The 17055-nt window shown below is 43.3% G+C and overlaps 3 protein-coding genes across 3 annotated transcripts in view; all 3 read left to right on the top strand.

Moving 5' to 3' along the window:
- LOC135699133 (heat shock protein beta-1) overlaps window positions 1–17055 on the top strand; it is a 560186-nt gene that overhangs the window by 13528 nt on the left and 529603 nt on the right. The window lies entirely within an intron of this gene.
- Window positions 599–2539, top strand: LOC135699061 (uncharacterized protein K02A2.6-like). Its single transcript, XM_065219235.1, has one exon. It carries the CDS (start codon window positions 599–601, stop codon window positions 2537–2539), a length of 1941 nt encoding a protein of 646 aa, XP_065075307.1.
- On the top strand, window positions 2806–4794 carry LOC135699062 (uncharacterized protein K02A2.6-like). The gene has a single exon (XM_065219236.1). It carries the CDS (start codon window positions 2806–2808, stop codon window positions 4792–4794), a length of 1989 nt encoding a protein of 662 aa, XP_065075308.1.

Consider the following 17055-nt stretch of genomic DNA (forward strand, 5'->3'; position numbering starts at 1 on the left):
CTTGGGACCAATAGGCTACTAAAGTGGTGAGCCAGTTTAAAATCGTTAGTTTCGTATTGATTGTTGGTATATTTGCGCCTGATCTGTGCACGTGTCAAAATGTTAATCATTGTTGTTGACACAATCCAACTTTTGGTTTCATAACTTCAACCGTGAATTTCCGGCGAAGTTCTGCCATGGATTCCTCACAGCGCACATATTTTCGAAACATTTGCTAAAAACCGATCAAAAGTCAACGCGGTATGCTTGCGGGATGAGCGAGGTCATCAAGACTGTTGGGTACCCCTCACCGATTTCACCATAAGGGCTCGTCAGCTGGCAGCCGTTAGCCTGACAGATGCAACCACGGATGAATCGGTGATGAGCTGTCATCATGAAGATTAGAAGTTTTGCGATAGCCGCTATTTACACGCATTATGTACTAGCCTTTTAACTAACAAAAATAGTTTTAAATTTGTATGTACCGTGAATCGTGCGTTTCTCTCCCTCACTCAATATCGCAACAGTTGGCGACGAGGAGAGGGAAGTTTTCGCGAAAAAATCGTGCGCGACCGTTTCGTAAAGCTCCAGTAAAAATCGTGCTTAGGAGGACACCGTGATGGCGCAGAACAATGGTGTGCCGCCGAATGCAGGTGCCGGACAGATGCCACAACCACCGAACATTCAGGATCAGGTGATGCAGATCCTCACGAATCAGCAGATTTTGATGGCGCAAATGGCACAACAGCTGGCCGCCACCCAAGTTGCCATCAGGAATCTCTCCCCCGATGAAAGAGTGCTGGACTCGTTATCGAGTAACATGGCGGAGTTCGTGTATGACAAGGACAATGGTCACACGTTCGACGCATGGTTTTCTAGATACGTCGATCTCTTTGATAAAGACGCTAGAAAGCTCGATGACGCGGCAAAAGTGCGACTGCTTCTGCGAAAGCTAAGCCCACCCGATCACGAGCGCTATAATAGCTGCATAGTCCCGAAGCTCTCTCGTGAGTTCTGTTTCAAAGAGACCGTCGAAAAGTTAAAGTCTCTATTCGGAGCCACAGTATCTGCTTTTCGCCGCCGATTCAATTGCCTTCAACTCGCAAAGGAGGACAGTGATGATTACCTGGCATACTCATGCAAGGTTAATAAGGCTTGCTTCGATTTCAAGCTTTCGGAATTGACTAAAGAGCAATTCAAATGCCTTATTTACGTCTGCGGTCTAAAGGGAAAGCAGGATGCTGAAATCCGAATACGGCTTATCAACAAGTTGAATGAAGCCGTCGATCTTACGCTACTGCAAGTCGTGGAGCAGTGTAACAGCCTCGTCAACCTAAAGCAGGACACCGTCCTAGTCGAGAATCCGTCGTCCGTGGTGAATGCCGTTGCTTACAATAAGTGGCCGAAGTCGAGACATCAGTCAGCAGTATCGAATTCGTTCCATCCCCATCAACGTGAGCAACCGAAGACTCCCTGCTGGTCGTGCGGGGGGATGCATTACAATAAGGACTACCGATTCCGCGACCGCAAATGCAACGAGTGCGGTAAGGTTGGGCACCGCGAGGGCTATTGTGCCTGTTTCCAATCGAGGGCTTCGTCTAACGCATCGACACACACTGCATCGAAGAAGAAGCGACCCTCAACGAAGACCGTGACCATCCACAACATCAGCCAGGGTAGAAAATTCGTCGAGCTCCAGGTCAACAACTTTCCTCTTCGATTACAATTGGACACAGGATCCGATATATCCATAATTTCGCACCGATCGTGGATCAAAATGGGTCAGCCGAAAACGAAACCAACGGTGTGCACCGCACGAACGGCTTCCGGACATCCACTCAAGCTGGTTGCCGAGATGTGGTGCAGCATTATCCTCAACAACGTCACCAAAGAGGGTAAGTGCTTCGTTGCCGCTCCTAACGTCGGTCTTGATATTTTAGGCATCGACTGGATGGATTTGTTTGGGTTATGGAACCAACCTATCGCATCGTTTTGTAATCAGGTCAGCGCTCAACCAAATCAGTCGCTGGCTACTCTGCAAGCCAAATTCCCGGAAGTATTCAGCAGCAAGGTAGGCCTCTGCACGAAGGCTCCTGTCAAGCTGGTACTGAAAGGAAACCCGAAGCCAGTTTTTAGACCAAAGCGTCCCGTAGCCTACTGCATGGAAGGTGTGGTAGAGGATGAAATCTGTCGGTTGGAGTCCCTAGGCATCTTGAAGAAGGTGGATTTCGCTGAGTGGGCAGCCCCGATCTTAGTGGTTCGGAAGTCCAATGGAACCGTCCGAATCTGTGCTAATTTTTCAACCGAGCTCAACAATGTGCTGGAGCCAAATCAGTACCCCCTACCGCTGCCCGAAGACATCTTCGCCAGAATGTCCAGTTGTCGGGTGTTCAGTCACATCAACCTTTCCGATGCCTACTTACAGGTCGAGGTGGATCCAGAAAGCCAACAATTGCTCACCCGCTTATCGCCCGGCATCAAATCCGCTCCAGGTGCATTCCAACAGCTAGTGGATACGACGGTCTCACTTGTACCGTTGGGTATTTGGACGACATCGTAGTGGGTGGTCGAACGCAAGAGGAACATCAACGCAATCTTCACCTCACCTTGCAACGGCTGCAAGAATTCGGCTTCACGGTCCGCATCGAAAAATGCAGCTTTTACATGCGGCAAGTGAAGTACCTCGGACAAATACTCGATAGTGACGGGATTCGTCCGGATCCAGACAAGATTGCACCGATCGTCAGTATGCCAACACCGAACGACGTTACCACACTGCGGGCGTACCTTGGAGCTGTAAATTATTATGGCAAATACGTTCCAGAGATGCGCACCCTTCGACACCCTATGGATCAACTACTGAAGACTGGTGTAAAATTCGAGTGGTCACCAGCTTGCCAAAGATCGTTCGACCGCTTCCGAGAAATCCTCCAGTCCCCACTTCTGTTGACGCACTATAATCCAAACTTGGAAATAGTTGTGTCGGCGGACGCTTCCTCAATCGGGCTGAAAGCTATTTGCCATGCTTCGCGCAGCTTGACAGCAGCGGAGAGCAATTATAGCCAAATCGAGAAGAAGGGTTTGGCTCTGATATTCGCCGTGACCAAATTTCACCGAATGATTTTCGGGCGGCGTTTCGTGCTCGAGACCGGCCACAAACCTTTGCTTGCCATATTTGGGTCGAAAAAGGGCATCCCCACATATACCGCCAATCGACTGCAGAGGTGGACGTTGACATTACTTTTATATGATTTTGACATCCATTATGTCTCGACGGAAGCTTTCGGACAAGCAGATATCCTGCCTCGCCTGATCAATCGCCATGTTCGTCCGGAAGAGGAATTCATCATTGCCAACGTCGAGTTCGAAAGTAGTATCCGAAGCATCATGAACCAGTCGCTGGAGGCCCTGCCAGTTTCGTTCAAGATCGTACAAGCCAAGACCCGTAAGGACAAAACTCTGCAACAGGTAGCCCAGTACGTCAAAACAATGTGGCCGGAGAATAAAGCTAGCATCACGAATCCACACATCCAGCAGTTTTTCCATCGTCGCGAGGCCCTCTCAATCACCGCTGGCTGCTTGATGTACGGTGAACGATTAGTGCTACCAGTCGTTCTTCGAAATAAAGTGCTTGCACAGCTACATAAAGGCCATCCAGGTATCGACCGAATGCGTTCTCTTGCGCGTCAGTACGTCTACTGGCCCAATATCGATAAGGATATCGAACACCTGGTGCAAACGTGCAATGAGTGTTTGAGTGTAGCGAAGACGGATCATAAAACCTGCCTCGAGTCGTGGCCAGCCCTGGAAAAACCCTCGCAACGAATTCATCTCGATTACGCCGGTCCTATGGATGGGTGGTACTACTTCATCCTAGTGGACGCCTACACCAAGTGGCCGGAAGTGGTCCAAACAAAAGATATTACATCTGCAGCGACGCTCCGAATCCTACGCAACATTTTTGCCAGATTCGGGTTTCCAGAGACGGTGGTGAGTGACAACGGGACTCAATTTACGAGCGAAGTATTCGAGGCTTACTGTGAGTCCAACGCTATTCTGCACCTGAAGACTGCTCCCTATCATCCGCAGTCGAACGGGCTCGCTGAAAGGTTTGTCGACACCTTTAAGAGGACGTTGAAGAAAATTACCGCCGGAGGGGAAACGCTGCAAGAAGCTATCAGCACTTTCTTACAGTGTTACAGGTCAACACCATGTCGGAGCGCACCCGAAGGAAAGTCGCCTGCCGATATTTTGCTCGGCAGACCAATTCGCACGTCGTTAGAACTGCTTCGACCACCAACTCCAACGCACAAAATTGAAAACTCCAAGCAAGAAGAGCAGTTCAACCGGAAGCATGGTGCGATACCAAAGAGCTACTCTCATCAGGACCTTGTCTGGGCCAAAGTGTTCCGAAACAACAAGTGGCACTGGGAAGCAGGAGAAGTGCTTGAACGTATCGGCAAGGTCATGCACAACGTCTGGTTGCCTGGAAAGAAATCTCTGATAAGGTCCCACAGCAATCAGTTAAGAACCCGTCATCTGTCCGACAATCAACTGCCTGCGTTCGAATCACCAAGGGATCAGCAAACTCCGTTGAGTATACTGCTGGGCTCCTGGAACCTAAATGCTTTAACGCCCGAACTGGATGATCTGCCTCCTCTTCCTCCTGAGCTGAATGAAGATCTGCCCCCGCAGGTCAGTCATCGTCAACAACACAGTTCCTCTCAACAACAGCAACAACAACCAACAGCAGCTCGCACGTCTTCGAGGACTCGAAGGCTTCCTGCAAGATATGAGCCTTACCATATGTTTTAAAAAGGGGGAGGTGTTGGGTACCCCCCACCGATTTCACCACAAGGGCTCGTCAGCTGGCAGCCGTCAGCCTGACAGATGCAACCACGGATGAATCGGTGATGAGCTGTCATCATGAAGATTAGAAGTTTTGCGATAGCCGCGATTTACACGCATTATGTACTAGCCAGTGCTGAGATTTGTCATTGTCATTGACAGACTTTTGCACGATATTGACAAAATTGTTTTTCACATAGTCAATGATAGACTTGATCCTCAAAAAAATCTTTGTCAAAATCTCATTCATTTTTTCGTCAATGACAAAGATTCACCTGGTAACAGAAAGTGTAATTCCTTGCATTCTGAGACACATTATTGTTATCCAAGCGGTTCAGGACGTAGATGCTTATTCACTTTAATTGCTCCATGTAATTGTTTTGCTCAAGCCATTTAATTTCATTTCAAATTTAGCTAATAAACAAATCAGCACATGTTCGTCACTGACAAAAATGGTACTGACAATTGACATGGTTTGCCTTGACGATGACTGTTAGCTCAAACGAGTGACCAAAGCAGAATTTTGAGTATCACCGTGTATTGTCGAAATTGTGCAGCACTGACTAGCCTTTTAACTAACAAAAATAGTTTTTAATTTGTACCGTGAATCGTGCGTTTCTCTCCCTCACTCAATATCGCAACAAAGACGATGACTGTTGCCAAGTTCAACTGTAATCTGGGGGTGATACTGGAATTCTTCCGGATAGTGCTGGAGTCGCTACCGGAAGACGTCGAGATCAGAGAACCTCCAGTCGAACTGTTCAAGGATCTGGTGCGGAAGGCTTTGGTGGTGAACAGTTTGATCGAAGTTGGAAAGGGGGTGGCAATGTTCCGGAAACTGATTGAAAATATGACCATGAAGAGACTGCTATTGCTCATAATGCCGATTCGGAATGTGATTAGTGAGTTGGTTAGTAGGGATAGCGAGACCCTGAAGGAAGTAGTGAAGGGAACTTTAAAGACGTTGGTAAATCGATTTGGAGCGGGAAAATTCGTGACGGAGCTGAAATCACAGTGGAATTTTAAAATGTTGATTGGTCAGTTGTTGGGTTTGAAGATAAGCTTCTGAAAGTCGACATCGGTGAGTTGGTTGATAGATAGGTTTAGCTCTCGAACACGACCCTGGCACAGATGAAGTCCCGGCGAATTGTAAAGTAACCGGTGTTTTCCATGGTGCTCAGCGATTGGAGCAATTCGATAAGCATTTCAAAATCGCGATTTTTGCAATATTCCTCGTAGAACTGACCCGAACGTAGCTTTTCGAACTCTATGAGATACGCCAAACCGCATAGTGGTCGTTTACCATGTTTGATTCCGTAACGCTTCACCACTTCGTTGAGCGGCTAACCGACATTCAGTTCCATGATTCGTTCCTCATCGTAACTGACATCGATGAATTCGCCTTCGATGATCACTCGGTCCATGCCGGAGGTAGAATCTTCACCGGTGTTTGCTTTCCAACCATCAACAGCGCCCCAGCGTTTACAGGTGTTCTCTGGCCAGCACTGCTTTGCACCAGAGACATCATACTTATCTCCATTTATCCGATCGTTGAACTGTCTGACCGTGTGGACATATTAAACCCCACCTCCACCAGGGAAGTCTGATTCCGGTTGAAACTCACACAAGAACGCTGGCGACGCACCTTTGACTGAGTCGATGGCTTTCGGAAGAAACTCCTCCCGAAAGCGTTCATCAGAATCTGAAGAGCATCTGGACCAGTTTCCTCTGATGATGCACGCTCGCTTCATCTACTTATCGCCGTCACCTGTGGTTCATCCGAGTCCTCATCATACTCCAATCCAGTAGAAGTTTTTGTCCTGTCGGAAATTGGAACTGCCTCCCCCGGAGATCGTTCTCGCTCGAAGCTTCGATTTGGTGGCCGAGGCCGTTGCTTATTAGGTTCAGTGTAGTCTTTTTACCGAGAGAATTTGGGAGCAACGATCCGAGAGTCACGACAGTTAGGATCTGGGATAGGATTCCACTGCTTGTTGTTTTATTTCTTCAAAACAAAACATGTGAACTGTCAAATTCGGGTTGCCAAACATACCATTATACAAACAAAAAAAATCAGTCTGATGACACTCTCGGCACTGCCGGCAAACTGCGGCACACGGGAGTGTGTACAGTGACACCCCCCTTGGATTTTCTTAAATCGGCATGAATTGGGTTCTTTAATTTTGAAAAATGTATCGTTTTTTATACATCATCTGAAAGAGCTTCGTTTTCGGAGCACAGCGATATTTTTTTTCGAACCCACACACTTTCATCTCGATTTTTAAATCAAGATTTAAAGCAAAATAATAACTTCACTGTTTGACACTAAACTAACAAACTGACAGCTCGCTCCCATACAAAGTGACACCGAGGGGCGCTAATAAGGTGATTTCTGCAAATGTAATCATACTCATTTAAAATAGTTCCAGTGTACCAAAATTGATGAAATTTTGGGTTTGGGTTCCATTTTTAATGCAGATTACGAATATGCATTTACCTCAATACCCTAGAAGAACCCAATTGTCAAAGGCGAAATTTCATAGAATTCTGGGAACCCTCGCCGTAATCCTGTCCGGTAGTTTAAAAAAATCTCCTCAACCAAATTTTCCTCAATTATGGCCATCTTGGTCTTTGCCGTAATGGCAATTGTCACAGCAAACCCCATTACGCTGTAAAATCAAGAAAATCATGACAAATGCGGTCTATTCTAAATATAGCCAGACCAGACAGCCCCCCAGACTAGACAACCGTTACCGGTTTCGTGAGTGGGCCACATGTAATTGCGTCGTTGCGGATCGTGAGCTGCGAATCCTTTGAATCCAACTTTGAGCCTCGAAGGGCATCCACACACAAGCAGGCGCTGCACTATGAACGAGCCCCGTGGAGCTCAAGGAGCAATGCAGACGCAGGAGGCGACGCGTCACAATTTCCGGCAAAATCGGCAACCGTTAACGCACATTCAAATACACGCTGGCTATATCTGGCTATGGGCAATCAAGCTTCTAATTCTGATTGGAGGAGAACGAGGAGGAGTAGGAGCACGGTAATGGCGAGTGAGCGAGCAAAAAATCAACGAAATCAAAACTGAATGATATAAAAACGGACAAGGTTCTCGTAGGAAGAAAACCTGTTGCGCAACCAGAGACAAGCCTCTTAGGTCACATCAAACGTTATACACACCTGCTGATGCTGGTTCTATTGTGTGCGGCTCTTAGAAACCTCCGTCCGGACTCGGTCGTGTGTTTCGCGAGGACGCTTTTCGATGGAATAAAACTGTCTATTAGACTGCGAGGCTAACGACTCACATGCGACAGGGCATGGAAGATATTAATGGGTTTTCAGCTGCCATCGTTTCGTTCCTTGCCGATCACGAGGTTTGCCAGGTTTGAATTTTTAAATGAAAAGAATCAGCAGGCTGGGCCCCGGGTGGATGGCTGACGGACGGATTACAACGGTTGCTTAGATTGATGATTCAAAATTTGAAAATCACGTGCTAATGAAAGGTGCACTGAACTCCAGAATCAGAACGTTTCGGCGGCGGACCGATAGACAGAGTGACGGTTGAAATCTTGGTCTACTAATCCCGTTAACCGCCGGGATAGAACAGATTTCCATTTCGCCTGCCCACGAAGGCAACGCCCTATATAATTTATGGAGATCCTTTTCAGACCCGCGGACAGCAGATTGATTGACGCGGGCATGGTAGACTGCAAAATCACTCTTCTTTTACGTCACTGGTGGATCAGAATCAGCAGACCTTCTCCTTTGTGTCTATGCTACGGTTCCAGGTGATTTGCATCATCCTCGGTGAAAATAGAGATTCAATTAAGCTATTTGAATGACAACCGTTACGAACTTGCGCAACCCACCCGGCTTGCTATGACATACTTTGCAAGGAAAGCGAAACCACTGCCATGCCTATATGGGCTACTGCGACGGCAGCATTTTCTCTACATCGCTATAATTTCACCATCATGACAGCTGGATTGACAAATCTAGGGCTCCCGGAACTGTCAGCCTCTCGCAACTCAATCAAACGGCCAATCGAGAAAGATGCAAATGAACAACACTAGTCGGCCAAGTATCGAATTGGATTTTGAAAACAAAACAAAATCTATGACAACTCTTCTCCTAAGCGGTCCCTCGGGCCCCGGGGCGGACAATCACCACACTTTCGACCTACCTTTTTTCAGAGGAACATTTGGCAAACCCATACCGTAGAGAAATGACTTTGCAAAAAGTTCGCCAACTGCAATCATCGACCCCCATAGCTTGCCATGATGCCGCCCTTCTCCGAAAGGACCTCGAGCGGTGTTTTTTTTTCTCGCATCTCTCTTGTCGTCGTCGTCGGAGCTGTGGCAAAACTGTGGGCTTCCGTTGCATCACTTGAATTTCTTAGGAATTTGCACGACCGGGGTCCAATGTCGGTTGGAATGCCTGGTTCGTTGCTTTCTACAGAAGAGGGACTAGCTATACCTACACAAATGGACAGACGACCGTGGGGCGGAGTGGCGCCATTCACATTGTCTTCGGAACCAACCCGGCCGGCGGCCAGTGAAATCTGTGTCAAAGAAAGTGAAGTCATAAATTATCAAACCCCTGCCCACTGTCCCTGCAGCGGGGGACCAAAACCAAATTTTCGACTGAGGCACCGCAGCGTTTCTGGGCCGGATTCGTTGCATTCGCTCCGGTGCAATCGGATGACGACACATCCTGTTCTGTGCGAGCAATGCGATTCGATTTCATCGAGGTTACGCAACCGCCCGGGACCGCAGCGTGAAATTGGGCGCACCGAAATTGTTGTCCATATTTAAACGGGAAAACCGTGAACTTGAGTTGTGCTTGGTCTCATCACCGACGCTGTTCAGACAAACTCAGAAAGTGGGTAAATTGGGTGAATCAATTACCTAAACGTGGCCACTTAGATTGGGATTGCCATATATGATGTTATCAACAGTTTTAAGTTCTGAGTTCGAGAGGAACTTGACCATGTGCTGACTGCTGACTGTTTTCAAGTGGGCGTCGTTGGCAGTCAACATTCGCATGGCATAATGTGCTCCATTTACGTCATTTTCCGATGCGTGAGTAGTATGACCGCACTGGTGAATTAATTCTCATCCGCATTTCTGATAGTTGATGGCCATTTCGGACGTCAGTCAGTCAGACTAGACGGGCATGCAGTCAAAAACGAACAAATCACAGTCAATTCTCCCTAGCGCGATATTGGAAGAGTTCTTCTAACTAGGCAGAATTCTCAGAGGAGAAATATGATCAAAGTAGCTTGTTTTTTATCAAGCTGGGTTAATCTTCTTCTTCTTTTTTGGTTACTACGTCACTTCCACAGATCGGAATTTCCTCTTCCAAAGGTATAAAGATCTCTTGGGTAGATCACCTTTTCGTGGTACGTTACGGGATGTAAGATCTACCACCGATTCCTAGTCATAACTTCTTCAAACTAGGGGAACAGGATTTTTCAGTAATCAAAGGAACACATCTTAGTCCTTGTTACTTTTTATGCCTTGTTGATAGTGATAAGTCCTCGGGTTGCCTGGACCAAGGATGATCTTGAAACAAGGAAAAAATGAGTTAGTTAGTCTTCACCTATGTGATTCCTAATCTTCTAATCGTTGTTCCCTAGTTTGAAGTGGTTAAGACTAGGGTTCTGATGCATGGTCATTATCGGTGTCAAAGCTTGTTTTTGTTGTTAAGGAATCCAATTTTGACTGACAAAGGGGCATGCCTTTGGGGGGTGCTCCAACACTCCGAAGGTTATAAATAGCGGGACCTTTCAATTAGAATTGATTCCTTGCGATGAAGACAAGAATGACAACTGTATCAAAACCGAATACTTCATCATTTCTCAATAGTGAAGGAGTAATACGACATGCACTAAACTAAGGACACGAGATGTACTACAATTGATCAAATTACTTTAACATAACTTTAACTCAAGGGGTATTCAATTTTGGACACCTAAATCGGTCCCAAGTGATTGAGCTGTGCCGAAAGCTGTGCTATGCGCTGTGCCGAACATGTCAATCACGTCACGGGTCAATCAAAGTGTGTCTATCAAGGCGTCAATAATCCATGAGTTTGGCAACCCCGGAAACTACGATTTTTGTGATTGTGTTTACATTCTCAATTCCTCTGATGGATCTTGGCAAGCAAGGGCTGATTCTTTGCAGATGTACAGAAACGAAGGCGTAGTTTGATCAATGATCAAATTGTTACCTGCTGCATATCAAATTCTTCAAGATTCTAGGAGCAACATCCTCGAGCCAGTTTTTAATAAAGCCTCAACATTTTTTTTTTTCAGTTATTACCAAGACCTTACAGTTGACCGATCGGTAGGCAATCCGTTGCACTGAGGAGCCTTGATACGAGATCGTTCCACCGACAAACCGACATGAATTACCATAGCAAAAACAACAAAATTTCTGACCAAAGCTCACTACTGACATCTGGCTCCGTGTTCCCGGGAAATATTTAGCTAAGCCATGAACTCGCATGCAAAAGTTATGAATTGGTCCGTGTCTGATCTATTATGGAAAAGTTATTTTTATCTTGATCAAAAATTCTATGGATTTGACAGTTCGGATCACTGAACATTTAAATCGACCGTTTACGGTTTTCGAGCATAAGTCAGAATTAAGTGTTATGTCGGTTTGTCGGTGATCGTTCTACAGAAGGATAGTGACAGCGATGCATCTGCAAAATAACCGGATCTGGGACGGGGATGTGCTTGATATCGGACTCGTGGAATAGAATAGAATGTAATTGCATTTCTTACTGCAATGATCCGTTCCAATCAATCTTATGCTATTGCGCTAATGCAATCGTACACCAGTCCAGATCTGATGGAATATGTGGGGTTAATACGTATTGACATCCCACAGCAGTACTGGAACTTCTTTCAAAATAATATGGACATCCTTTTGAAGCCCTGTGGTTATTCCATTGAAGTCCATACCAATTGAGACTGGCAAGAATAACCGAGAGAAAACGCAGGTGAAAATGTGAAAATTTTCATTGCGGATGATTCTCAGCAGGACCGGTATTCGAATCAGGCCACCCTGCTTTGATAAGCTTTTTATTTATTGATTATTCACCTCAACGCTCGCAGAAAATCCTGCTCTAATCCTTAGTTGTATATAATATTAAGTCCAAAAATAAGAAGAGTTTTCTGGAATAAAGCCTGGGTGACCGTTGGTGAAAGCATGTGGAGGAGAATGTGAGAGTTTGTCGAGGTTAATCCCTGGCATATGGGGGATCCAAATTAATCATCAAAGGCAACTGGCGGGCATTTTTCTCTATGATTCCATCCTCAATCGAAAACATGTCGGTCGGTAAGCCCCAGTTTGGGCAGCTTCTAATGTTCATAGCATTACACAGCCTGGCTTCTTCAAAATTTCCTCCGCAGCTGGCTTAATTTTTATTTGCGTTGATATGTACTGCGAGCGTGCATATTGGTTTTGATTTTCATGTCTTCGCCGATCGTATTCCGAACTGTACCGTCGTATTGGATGACCAGATCTTACAGACTTTTGACCAATTGTTGCTGGAGGTAACCTGTTTCAGCCGTCTTGACTGCCGTATTGACAACACACTCTCAACCGGTAACTGTTCAGAGAATACTTATAGATTTTTTTCGAACCCTCGAAACCGGTTAACAAAGTATTCGACCGAGTAGTCAACCGAGTAGGCAACGATTGGCTAAACGTCAACACTCAACAGTGATGTCGTTTTATATTATATTGTTTGTGTGCTACTTGTCAAAGTGTGCCCTATCGTGCCGAACAGTATTTCGGCACAGTGTGCAGAGTTTATTAACCCTTGCTTTAGCTTAGTTTTAACTTATCTATAACTTAACTTTATCTTAACTTTAACTAACTTTAACTAAATTTAAGTTAACTGTAACTTCTTTAACTTAACTTTAACATAACTGTAACTTAATTTAAACATAACTGTACCGTACATTTAACTTAAATTTAACATTACTTTAACTTTTACAAGCACATATCGAAAATAGAGAAAGCTTGCGCAAAAACACTAGGGTGGGAAACGGATTCGAAACTCAAATGTAATTAGCTAAATACATCCATAGACCATATAGGTCCATCGTTGTATAATTGGCACCCGTGTACTGAATGGAAATTGTGGGTTCGAATCCCACTGGTGCCCTTAGATTTTTTCGCAAATTTTCTCACACACGTCTCTTACCGATGATATGTGCTTACCTATCAGTATGTTCAAACTTTCTTATAGACAATTAAATTGACTGCAAGTCGCTAAACCGTAGATCATTTAACTTTTGCTTTTACTTAGCTTTAACTTTAACGCAACTTTAACTTAACTTTAACTTGTCTTTAACATAACTTTAACATTAACATTTCTTTAACATAACTTTAACTAAACTTTAACTTAACTTAAACTAAACTTTAACATAACTGTAACTTAATTTTATTATAACTTTAACTTAATTTCAACTAAACTTTTACAAAATTTTAACATTAACTTAACTTTAACATCACTTCATCATCACTTATCTTTAACTTAACTTTATTATAACTTTAACTTTACTTTAACATAACTGTAACTTAACTTTAACTTAACTTTAACATAGCTTAAACATAACTTTAACTTACTTTTAACTTAACACTAACATAACTGTAACTCAACTTTAACATAATGTTATCTTAATTTTAACTTAACTTTAACTTTTTAACGGCGCCGGTGGTGTAGTGGTAAGCGTGATTACCTCTCACCCCAGTAGGCCTGGGTTCAATCCCAGTCGGCGCCGCCGGGATGTTCTGAGGCATAACATCTCTGATCACGCCTTCCTTCGGATGGGAAGTAAAGCCGTTGGTCCCCGATTCATGAGTTGATGGGTCGATAGGTAGGGTCCAGGTGTGAGAGCTGCCTTCCTGGCACGTCGGTAGCATTGGTGCTCAGCACGGAAAACAAGATCGACGGAAAAAAAAAACAAACCAAAGGAAAAAAAAGAAAACTTTAACTTTACTTTAACATAACTTAAATTTTAATATATTCTTCACATAACTTTGACATAACTTTAACTTAACTTTAAGTTTAACATAGCTTAACTTTAACTTAAATTTAACATAACTTCAACTTACTTTTAATTTAACTTTAACAAAACATTAACTTAACTTCAGCTTAGCTTTACCTTAACTTTAACTTAATTTCCTATCGGGATCCTGCATCGGTTTCCCATCGGGTTCTGGCATTGGATTCCCTATCGGAATCCGGTATCGCATTCCCTATCGCAATCCGGCATTGGTGTCCTAACGGGATCCGGCATCGGATCCCCTTACGGGATCAGGCATTGGATTCCCTCACGGGATCTGGGATTAGTTTGCCTATCGAGATCCGGCATCGGATTTCCTATCTGGATCCGGCTTTGGACCAAGAAGATCACAATTCTAACGCATCAGTAAGGATGTTTAACTGCACACAGCGTAACTATTAATTTTTTTTTACAAAACTCAGGTAACCATGACAGATTCTGACGCAGTAGGTCTCTTATTTTCAAAGATCAAAATGTCATGATTACCAATGATTATCAATCATGTCAATATTTACACGTCGTGTATTGAAGAATACTTACTTCTATTCAACTTCACATCGCGAGATAATTTCAACTCCAACTCCTGGATCTGGCTTGAAAAAATTCAACAACAATTAACAACAAACAGGTCATTTCACATTATCAGAATATTCAATATACAAAAATTAGAATTCCACCCAGAGGGATATTGAAAGTCAGCCGGATGTTTTCCGGCAAACCAACACAACAAACAGATCAAATTATCATTCTTTTATCGCGGATACTTACCTTGATTTCATTTCCAAACTTCTAGCTCCAGCTCCGTTAATCCGGAATCGTAGGACTGAATTCAATTGACTCACAGCATTTTCCTTCCATACGAAATTTACTCATATTTTAGAAAAGCTGCAGTTACTCATTAGCAGGTTTTGCCAAATATGAGTAAATTTCGTATAGAAAGAAAATGCTCTGAGTCAATTGAATTCAGTCGCTGAGTTGTTGCGGTTGGCCGTTCAGCCGCAATTTTATTTCAATTATCAGATGATATTTGTTTTTTATTAGTATAGGGTAGTTGTTCCAGTAATAGTGGTGTACCTATAGTTGCGGTATGGAGGTTTTGTCGGAATAGTGAGGAGGACCCGGATAAGATTATGTTTCATCGGTAGCTGTCCTAAATAAAGCATATTTGCAAGTTTCAAACTTAAAATTAGCCCAAAATTACGGAAAATCATTAATTTATGCACCTGTAGTTGGGGTAGTGTTCCTATAATAGTGGAACCCATAAGAAACCAACGCATGCCACTATTATAGGAACCAAAGTAAGCAACTACCACAACTACTGGAACAGTGTTCCTATTAATGGAAGATGAGTTTTCTAAAATTGTATGCAATTGTATTACAGTATAATATTTTTCTATCAAAATAGAGAATGAAAGCTATAAATTGACGTATAACAATTGTGTGTACATCGTATATTTATTGTTTAATTAATCATCCACCCTAATATTTGTTTTGGATGGTCCGGTCGGAAGACCATCCACTCCCGGGGATGGCCATCAGAAGCCAATTTCGTAGCCCGGATAAAAATAAACAACCACGCACGAGATGAAAACATGCACGGAAAGACGAAACAACACAAAATTAAGTCTTTTGTACTCATCTTGACAGCTAAGTGCAACCAGTCAAAACTGAGTTTGCGTAGGTTGTGTTGTAAATATTTCAGCATCTATTAATGAGACTAATTTAAAAATGAATACATATTTATAATCCAAGTGATTCTCAGTTCTCATGATGAGTTTCAAAAGTATTTTAGGTAATTTTGTAAAGATTTCAGTATATTTTATGTAGACATTTCTGTATGAGGGCATTTTTGAAAATAATTAGATTTATTTAATTTATTTTAGAAATCACCCGGTTCAGCAATTTCAATTTCAAATATTTATAAATCACATTGAACCTCAATTCTCATTAGTTGATTCAAAGTATATGAGAATAATCTGTGTATATTTTAGTTCGTGTTTCATGACTTGTATGTATCGGAGTATTTTTGAAAATGGCTTTGTCATTTCTGAATGACATATATATAGGTTAAATTGAACACACACACACACGTCTGTTATCGATGATATGTGCTTACCTCTCAGTATGTTCAAACTTTCTTATAGACAATTAAATTGAGTGCAAGTCGCTAAACCGTAAATCATTTAACTTTTACTTTTACTTAGCTTTAACTTTAACACATCTTTAACTTAACTTTAACTTGTCTTTAACATTGCTTTAACATTAACATTACTTTAACATAACTTTAACTTAACTTAAACTTAACTTAAACTTAACCTTAACATAACTGCAACTTAATTCTATTATAACTTTAACTTACTGTCAACTAAACTTTAACAAAATTTTAACATTAACTTTACTTTAACATAACTTCAACTTTACTTCAACATAACTATACCTAGTCTAGTCTAGTCTAGTCTACACATACACAGCCAGTACTTGAAAGAATCCTGGAAAATGATACATCTATCATTTTTCTTGTCATTATTAATGCCTGCTGCACATCAAGGATGTGAAATAAACAATAAAGCGGCCAGGCCTACTGTGTAGCGTTTAGTTAATTTTTGTGGAAGTGAATGTTTACCATGTCTACTTAATAAGTATAGACAGTGGTTAACATTTAATCCACAGGTAATCAAAGAGCGGGGACATACCGTACCAACCGCTCCGTATGCAGGATTTGAAAATAGGCTATATAAATCGTTGGGAGTGACAGAGCTAAGAAAGTTAATGTACACTCCTTGGTTGTCCGATCTCCTGGGATGGAACACAGGTATTTACCCCTTGTGTTCGAGCGTACAGTCCTCCCTCCGTACAAGCGTGAACGGCACCGCCAACCCACTGCCATCCCTCAATCGATCCAGCCGACCTCAGTCGAAGGACAACAGAGAGCGGTGTGCGGACGTAACCTATACGGAGGGAATGCTGTATTCGCCTAGGTTATAGCGCCCTTGCTCGCTACCATTTTCTTCTAGCGGTTGGGACCTGAGCACTAACTCTTGTCCTAGCCCTATATGGCATATGGTTATAGCGCCATTACTCGCTTTCTGAAAAGAGAAGAAGGGAAGGGAAGGAGAGGAAAAAAATTTGGGAAAAGGAAATGCGGA

This window comes from Ochlerotatus camptorhynchus, unplaced genomic scaffold, assembly GCF_037179485.1.
Source record: "Ochlerotatus camptorhynchus isolate MF236.1 unplaced genomic scaffold, CSIRO-AGI_Acam_v1.1 ptg000102l, whole genome shotgun sequence".
Classification (NCBI taxonomy): Eukaryota; Metazoa; Arthropoda; class Insecta; order Diptera; family Culicidae; genus Ochlerotatus; species Ochlerotatus camptorhynchus.

Coding starts and splice junctions, on each gene's coding strand:
- LOC135699061 (XM_065219235.1), top strand. CDS start 599: ATGGCGCAGAACAATGGTGTGCCGCCGAATGCAGGTGCCGGACAGATG.
- LOC135699062 (XM_065219236.1), top strand. CDS start 2,806: ATGCGCACCCTTCGACACCCTATGGATCAACTACTGAAGACTGGTGTA.